Genomic DNA, 9,334 nt, shown 5'->3' with positions numbered 1-9,334 from the left:
TAGGGAGAAAGGTGGCAATTTGTTAACAAATAGAACCCCAAAAATATATAACATAACAAATATATTACCATTATAATAGAAATACAGGAAACAAATCGCTTTTTGCGATAGTTTGTCCCTTCTGGCACACCGTAGCGCGTTGCTGTTTGTAGTTGGTCCGTTCTGAGACACCGTAGCGCGTTCTGGTGTGTGATTGGTCCCTTCTGGGACACCGTAGAGCAGTGCTGTGTGACGTCATCACTTTCCGTCGTCTGCTGTCGCGTTGTTGTAGGAAGTTTGTCCCTCGCCGTCTCCCGTCCTCACGTTGTGTACAGTGTACAGGGAAGATGAAGCCGCCTCGGAAGAAGCAGGGTAAGCGAGAAAAACAACCCCGTCCTCCCCCCATACATATACCGGTATACGGGCAGCCTCTGGCCAGCTAGGCATGCTGGGACTTGTAGTCACATGGCTCCAACACTCCAGTTCCTGGTTGTCAATGCAAAGAAGAGACCCCTTAACTGCAGCCAATCAGCTGCCTGCTGACATCTGTCACCATAGCAGGCTTTATCTGATTGGCTGCTTATAGTGTGTTAGACTCCACCCACTGCTCCTGTCAGTGTATCCATGGAGATCCTTCCATCACCCTGGGCATTGCCTGTGGTGGCTGGCACCTGGTTGGCTTGCGCCAATGTGTGTCGTGTTCAAGCGCCAACCCAGACAGGAGGGGCACAATGTGCTTTGTGTACAATAGGCTGCGCATTCACACTGCACAATGCACATGTGTGTGGTCGGTGACTTGTTTCTAGATCCTTGGGGGCCCATATACACTTTCCTGTGTGCTGGCCCCTGGGGCACTGCATTGCGTTATTGTGCGCCTCACCATAACATCTGTAATGTTCTGTGATGTGACGCAGTTCTATTTATTTTTGGATGGCTCCTCAACACAGCACTGACACACATGGGGAACGCGTATGCTACAACACACAGTAATGGATTGGTCTGCTGCACCCATCAAGAATTCTGTGTGCACCAGGGCGTGTTGGTGGTTCATTCCATATAAAAAGTCTGTTATAGTATACAAGGGAAGCAAAGTGTGACTGGGCCCTACAAACTCATCCTTCTTTTCTCCATCTGTCATCCTTCATCTCCTCATCCCTCCCCCCGTCATCCCTCATCTCTCCACATGTCATCCCTCCACATGTCATCCCTCCACATGTCATCCCCCCATCCATCATCAGTCATCCCTCCACCCGTCATCCCTCCACCCGTCATCCCTCATCCCTCCACATGTCATCCCTCCACATGTCATCCCCCCATCCCTCCACGCGTCATCCCTCATCTCTCCACATGTCATCCCTCCACATGTCATCCCCCAATCCATCATCAGTCATCTCTCCACCCGTCATCTCTCCACCCGTCATCTCTCCACCCGTCATCTCTCCACCCGTCATCTCTCCACTCGTCATCTCCTCATCTCTCCACCTGTCATCTCTCCTAATGTCATCTCTCCACCTGTCATCCTGTCATCTCTCCACCCATCATCCCTCCACTCGTCATCTCCTCATCTCTCCACCTGTCATCTCTCCTAATGTCATCTCTCCACCCGTCATCATCTCCCCATCTCTCCACCCATCTTCTCCCCATCCGTCATCAGTCATCTCTCTATCCGTCATCCTTCGTCCCCTCATCTGTCATCCTTCATCTATCTATCCCTCATCTGTCATCTTTCATCTCCTTATCTCTCCATCCCTCATCCATTATTCCTCATCTGTCATCTCTTCATCCCTCCATTCCTCATCCTTCATCTCTCCATCCTTCATCCTTCATCTCTCCATCCTTCCTTCGTCATCCTTAATCCCCTCCTCCGCCATTCCTCCTCTCTTTTCTCCTCGTCTCCTAATCTCTCCTTCCCTCATCCGTCATGCTGTCATTCTTCGTTCCTCACTTATCATTTTTTATTTTTCATTCCCTTGTCCCGTCATCTCTCTGTCCCTCACCCCACATTCCTTCATCCCCTCATCTTTTATCTCTCACCCCTCATTCCTCAGTTTTCATCTCTCATTTTTCATCCTTCATTCCTCATCTTTTATTCCAGTTTTTGCTGTGATGTGTGGGCCTCTATAACAAATCCCAAGGGATCGGTCACACGTGTACCCTTACAGCGCTTGATAAATTGCATCACACTCGCACTTGTCCCTGATTGGTGGAGGACTCTTCCAGCTCCGCCTTCTGCTCTTCTCTATTTCTGTCTATGAACTGGCATGACCCTGTGGGTTGCTAAAATGCGCCCATGGGAAAGGCTGCTCTGTAAGAGGATTTAGAGCGCCATCCATTGGCCCATCACTGCAATGTTACCAGGATGCATCTTCTGTTATCTCACGTCGCATTTCTTATCTTCTGCAGGGGAGCACAGCAAGGCCGAGCTGATGATGAAAACCATTTCGGACATCATAAAACAGCTTGTGGAAGCTCACGAGCAAGGAAAGGACGTCAACCTGAACAAGTAAGTGCACCTGGGGGGCATCAGTGTGCGATATTCTGCATACACAGGACGTCAGTGTGCGATATTCTGCATACACGGCACGTCAGTGTGCGACATTCTGCATACACAACACGTCAGTGTGCGATATTCTGCACACACAGCACGTCAGTGTGCGACATTCTGCACACACGGCACCCCAGTGTGCGACATTCTGCACACACGGCACGCCAGTGTGCGACATTCTGCACACACGGCACGCCAGTGTGCGACATTCTGCACACACGGGACGTCCGTGTGCGACATTCTGCATACACGGGACGTCCGTGTGCGATATTCTGCATACAACCTGTGGGTCAGTTCCTACTTATAGCCAGCAGGTGGCAGCATTGCTCTTTCAGATTTCTGATGCGAGTTCAGCAGCTGTAGAATAGAACCTGGGGTAAAGTTGGGGTAAAATTCGAGTAAAGTGGGGCAACTAACTAAAAATGTTTTTTATTTACCAACAAGTCCGATCTGTTCATCATTCCATAATCTTCCGCAGCCTTTCCTGCTAGAATGGCCATAATGTTCTCCACCTATGAAGGTCATCAGTTCTACAAATGACAGGTGATCTTTATTAAACTCCCTCTGAAGCTCCTGGAACTTTCAAGGTCCGATCATCCTGAAATTTACATTGGGCAAATAATCAAACATTGGAGAGTCAGAGGAAAAGAAATGCGATGATAGCTCTGTTCTGAGTAAATATTGACCTGCCAGCGATAATGTTATCTGACCTCCAGGGGGAGTGATGGAGCTGCGGTCCTGTCATGTGATTTCCCGGGGCGCAATGAAACTTTATTTAGTTTGTAATATAAGTTGCAGTGTAATGTAATGCAGGAGAACTGTAACTCCATAGATAACTCCAATGATCCCGCAGTCCCATACAAACCCACCGTCCACCCCAGGGGTGTACCTACCTCTGCCAGGCATACTAAATCTTCTCTTTCTTGCCTGTGTCTGCTCAGTACAATTCCATAGACTTCTATGGAGCCATTTTCCGATGTAGGGGCCCCTCAGGATCAGGTTTAGACGTGGTTCATGCAGTGAAATTTCATAGACTTCTATGGGGCCACTTCCGGTAAAGTTGCCACTCGGGATAAGTACTTAGTTTGCACTACAGAGGAATGAGAACCTAGTGCAGGGGGCTTGGCTATTGGCATTGTCACTGCTGACTCACAAACCTTAAGCTTGTCACTCACACCTAGTCCCGCCCATGTTGATACCACTGACTCCTCCCACTTTGATCTGCAGTGTCTGGGAGGTGCAGTGTGTAAGATAGAAATAAAGAAGGATTTAGCTCTATAAGGTAAGCTGAGGCTGATAGCACCTGAACTTTATACATACAGGACTCTTTAGCTTGTCACTCAAACCTAGTCCCGCCGATTACTAGCACTGACTCCTCCCACTGTGATCTGCAGTGTCTGGGAGGTGCAGTGTGAGATAGAAATAAAGAAGGATTTAGCTCTATAAGGTAAGCTGAGGCTGATAGCACCTGAACTTTATACATACAGGAGTCTTTAGCTTGTCACTCAAACCTAGTCCCGCCGATTACTAGCACTGACTCCTCCCACTGTGATCTGCAGTGTCTGGGAGGTTAGCACTAACCCCTCCCACTGTGATCTGCGGTGTCTGGGAGGTACAGTGTGTGAGATAGAAATGAAGGATTTAGCTCCATAAGGTAAGTTGAGGCTGATAGCACCTGAACTTTATACATACAGGAATCTTTAGCATGTCACTCACAAATAGTCCCGCCCATTACTAGCACTGACTCCTCCCACTGTGAGCTGCAGTGCCTGGGAGGTGCAAAGTGTGAGATAGAAATGAAGGATTTAGCTCCATAAGGTAAGTTGAGGCTGATAGCACCTGAACTTTAGATAAAAAGGAGCCTTTAGCTGTACTTCTGAAAACTAAAAAAACATAGCCATACGTGTGGAAAAAAATGAGCGGAAAATGTAAATTTAATAAAGTCAATTAGAACTAAAATTAGAGAATAATGACCTTTTGTCTGCAGTTTCTGGGCTCTGGAGTCTGCAGATTGTCTAAAGTTCTCCTTGCTGGTGGTTCTGACATGAGGAAGTAAATCCCTCCCTCTACCAACATGGCGGCCTCTACAGGAAGTCAGTATTTGGGTCGGCTGCGGGGAGACCACTGGAAATCCTGAAATAAGAATAGCAAATATTCCCATAATGCCATAGGGGATGCTATTCTGCGTTGGTGTACTTTGAGGGGAGCAGAGTTCCCTTTTAATGCAATCAGCAATTTGTGCACCTCGGGATTCGTATTAGTGGAGCAGCTGGAGCCCAGCTATCGCCCGGCACATGTTCAAAGCTTTGATGGAGGCCGACTCCGTGCTGGGTAATTGGATTTGTGCGCAGAGCGTCTCATCGGTGCTTTCTGTGTTTACCCCCCCAGCTACCGAGTTCAGTAGTCGCACTTAATTAAAAAAAAAAAAAAGAAATAAAGCCTTTTTGCCTTAAACGGCTCCCAAATGTTTGCTTTTCATCCCCACCGCAGGTTGAAGACCAAAACATCGGCCAAGTACGGACTGTCCGCCCAGCCTCGGCTCGTGGATATCATCGCAGCCGTGCCACCACAGCACCGGAAGATTCTGGTGCCCAAGCTAAAGGCAAAACCCATCCGGACTGCCAGCGGGGTAAGGGACTGGTATAACTATTAATAAACAGGATTTATATAGCGCCAACATATTACGCAGCGCTGTACAATAAATAGGGGTTGCAAATTACAGATGAATACAGACAGTGACACAGGAGGAGGAGAGGACCCTGCCCCGAAGAGCTTACAATCTAGTAGGTATGATGGCCAGGGAACCAGCAAACCTAAAATGGATGTGCTGCAGGCTGAAAACATTTGACATTCCAGGTCTGTTGGATCGCCCTGGTTCTCCCATCATGGTTTTCTCCATTCTTGCAGGGCTTTCATACATCAGGCATGATGTGTACATGTAAAGAGGGGCGGAGTTTTGTAGAGCTGACAACGGTGTTTAGGATTTAAGAATTGTCAGAGCAAACAGGAAGTTAGGATCTCATGATGGATATATTAACCTCCTTTCAGTTAAGCCCGACCTTCGCTCGGGCGAAAAAAAATTGCAAGGATGGTTAAGCCCGAGATTTTTTACATCCTTACTTACCTGGTCCCCCTGTGCTCATCCAGCGTCGTCCTCCATCGATCATCGTCCGCCCATCTCCCTCTCCTTCGGACATATTTCTGTAAGTTACAGGTCTACAATTTAAAAAAATTTCATGAAAAACAGTGTAACACTTTTGGTACAGAAATCTAGACCTCAGTGTAACGCTTAGGTGGCTAAAGAGAATAATAAATATGTTTATCATCATTTTGCTCCAATTTTGAGGTGCATTAAATGCTTCCCGTTTTTTTTTAATTACTTTGCAGTGAGCTAAATCGGTTTATGTTTTTTTTTTAACAGATTGCAGTGGTCGCCGTCATGTGTAAACCCCATCGCTGTCCTCACATCAACTTCACCGGGAATATCTGTGTGTAAGTATAGGATAGGTTATACCAAGGGAGGACTGGAGTCCCCCATGGGAGGGACAGGTAAAGAAAAATGACACTGTGATTGGTGGACATGATAAGGTGGGCGTGGTCTTACAGAACGTGTTTTCCTGTTTGCATCTATACACACAGCTTCCTGTAAGGAACAATCATGGTTTTGCATTCTTCCAACATTGACTTTCTTTGCAGTTTCGGCATTTGGTCACATGACATCTTAGACCAGAGGTGGCAAACTCTGGCCCGGGGGCCAAATCTGGCCCCCTACATCCTTTTTTTTGGCCCCCCAAAGGAATCCTAAATATGAACTAGACTGTTTTATAGATGCAAGTAATGCCAGGAATTTTAGTAGCGACGCTATTTCAATCAGAAGGCAGTTCCAGCCTTGCATTGGCCGTGTCTGGCATTTCCAGCACTCCCCCTCAGCTGTACTTTTCCTTGCTACTCCAAGGCATGGACTTGAATGGTTGGATTTTCATAGAATATTGTTATTATTATTGTTAGTCTGTGCAAAAAGGTTACCATTGAAATTTAATCCCGAAGGCTACAAATAGAGGAAGAGGCATAAGATTTTTTCTTAAATAAAATAAAAATAAATGTTTATGCCTCTTTCTCTATTATAAGCTTGTTCCAGATTCAATGTGAAGCAAAACCTCTTTGTTTCCATATAAAAAGCTTTTATATCTAATGAGAAAAAAAGATTTCCTAATTTTTTTTCAATCAATTTCAATGTTGGTTTAGAGAAAACTTTGTCTTAAGTTTTTAATTTTGGCCCTCTGTGTATTAGAGCTTGACACCCCTGTGTTAGAGTCTTAAGGATCTGAGACTTCAGGGCAAAATTTTAGGAGCTCAGAACAGAGAAAATTATATAATGACAAGCATGTTCCCTGAGCAAAGTCTGAATAGTGAAGCCTTTACTTAGGGCCACCAGCCCAATAAATTTATATACACCGGTCCTGGAGGCGAATGGTCCCCCTGCCCAGTCCTTGCTTGTATAGATTGTACCATTCTGGCACTTGAGGTAAACTGTATATAGTTATATAGTATAGTTAGTATATATATAGTTAGATGTGGCCCCTCTAAATTGATAAATGTATATGTGCACGTTGGCTCAGAGGGTAGCACTCTGGCCTTTGCAGCGCTGGGTCCCAGGTTCATATCTCAGCCAGGACACTATCTGCATGGAGTTTGCAGGTTCCCTGCGTTTGTGTGGGTTTACTCCGGTTTTCTCCCACATACTAAAAACATTCAGTAAGGTTATTTGGCTTCCCCCCGAAACTGACCTTAGACTGTATTAAAGACATATGACTATGGTAGGGACATTAGATTGTGTGCTCCTTTGGGGGACAGCTAGTGACATGACTTTGTACAGCGGTGTGTAATATGTCGGCGCTATATAAACCCTGTGTAATAATCATAATATATGGCAAGCTACTTGTCCCTGCATGTGGCAGCTGCTTTTGTTTTCAGACTTTTTAACCCTTTTATTTTCACCAGGTGATCCTACCAGTAACACACTCCCTGTCCTACAGTGACAACACTCATTCAGTGTATAGTATGTGCAAAGAGAACTTTATTGTCATGCCTGAGCTACCCCTATTAACTAATGAACGATCCCGTTCCCTTTTTCATACATGAGAAGGCTCACGCAGAGTATAGATTTATAACCAGTGAGCTCCAAAAACTGCCAGGAGACCCCACACGGTGCGAGCCAAGCAATGGAATAATCGTTCCTCTCCCAGGCTGCCAGGGTTGTGTTGTAAAACCTGGGACAGACCCTGGAATCTGGTTGGAGGATATGGGTGAAAGATGTCTGCATTATCCATTATCATTACCTATTAGATACATTTATTTTTCCTTTTACCCAGGTACTGTCCCGGTGGCCCAGATTCTGATTTTGAATATTCTACCCAATCCTACACAGGATATGAGGTGAGTACTGTTACTGCAGAGAACCTATATTTCTGCCCCATAGAACCTATTTATTATTCTTATCTGCAGTTCTAAATCTTTCCACCCCTGAGAAGGGGAATACCTTTAAGAGAAGCTATTTATTACCTGCAGGCAGGTTGGAGCCCCTGTTATATGACCAAACTCTTCAGTAAGCACCCAAATACGGCCAAGTGGGTACTGAAAAGTGCCGGGTGCGCCCAGCTAAAAGGGACGGGGGAGAATACTGCCTACAGGCTTCAATCTTTCTATTTCCACCCCTGAGCAGCAGAATTCCTTTAGGAGATGCCAGCCTTGAAACCCCCAAGTCACCACCGAATCATAGACTGTGCTCATAGGTATCTATGGCCTCCCGTCTATTCCTATTGGTCAGTACACCTACCCTTTACAGTAATAGACCTATTGGAATGTATAAGGAATTTGCCCAGAGCTTTAGGAATTGCCTATGGTTCGGCTGTGATTGGAGTATTTGGGGGGTTGCTACAGATAAGTCGTGACATTCCTATGAAGCCACGTGCAGGAAGAATGTAAATTTTGGGGGAAGGTTTAGGCTACATACACCGGTCAGATGGTTTTCTTCCGATTATCGTTTCAGGTTTGGTATTGGACGAGAATCTGGCCTGTGTACGGCACTCGTCCGACGTCAGGGTTCAACCCAGAATTTTTTTTTTTTTGCATTTTTTTTTATTCTAATGTATAAAAAAAGCAGAAATGTGAACATAACTACATAAGTTTCCCATATATGTATCAGAATGTTTTTTAAGCTGGGTGGGAATAAATTGTAGGTGGGTGGCAGTCCCCTGTATTGTGACCCAACTCTTCAGTAAGCACTCAAAAACAGCCAGGTGGGTACCAAAAATTGCCGAGTAGTGCACCCAGCTAAAGGGGGCCTGGGAGAACACTGGACGTTGTTCATCGATCCGTTCTGGTGGTTCCACGAATGAAAGTGAAAGGGAGCGAGCACAATAGAGTTCCGCTCTGTCGTTCTCCCCTCTCCATAGAGCAGAACGGTGCTGTATGTACAGAGCTCGTTCAAGCATCTTTCAGTCTTTTGTCATTGGAAAATATTGTGAAAGATCCAACTACAAAAGTCTAACAATGTACGCAGCTTTAGTTACAAGGAATGATAGCATGACATTTATTAAATCTCTCCTATTTGTGTGAAAGTAACAGGCGCTGTTTGTTCTTCTCTGTGCAGCCGACATCAATGCGAGCGATCCGTGCTCGGTATGACCCCTACCTTCAGACCCGCCATCGAGTGGAACAGGTACGGTACATTTTTCCCTAAAAGGTCTATGGTCACATTTTCCATGTTGTAGCACCATTGAAGATTAGCAGCATCTATCAAATATTCTC

General features: G+C 45.8%; 1 protein-coding gene across 1 annotated transcript in view; it reads left to right on the top strand.

The window, feature by feature from the left end:
• Positions 1-233: 233 nt before the first annotated feature.
• ELP3 (elongator acetyltransferase complex subunit 3) overlaps positions 234-9,334 on the top strand; it is a gene marked incomplete in the record, with an annotated part of 54,561 nt that continues 45,460 nt past the window's right edge. Inside the window, 6 exon segments of the mRNA XM_072407222.1 lie at positions 234-351; positions 2,383-2,482; positions 5,015-5,153; positions 5,946-6,016; positions 7,897-7,960; positions 9,177-9,245. Of these exon segments, the coding sequence (XP_072263323.1) occupies positions 327-351; positions 2,383-2,482; positions 5,015-5,153; positions 5,946-6,016; positions 7,897-7,960; positions 9,177-9,245 (468 nt within the window).

This window comes from Pyxicephalus adspersus, chromosome 4 (genome assembly GCF_032062135.1).
Source record: "Pyxicephalus adspersus chromosome 4, UCB_Pads_2.0, whole genome shotgun sequence".
NCBI lineage: Eukaryota > Metazoa > Chordata > Amphibia > Anura > Pyxicephalidae > Pyxicephalus > Pyxicephalus adspersus.
The sequence above is the reverse complement of the archived record's forward strand: the minus strand, read 5'-3'. Positions and strand labels throughout refer to the sequence as shown.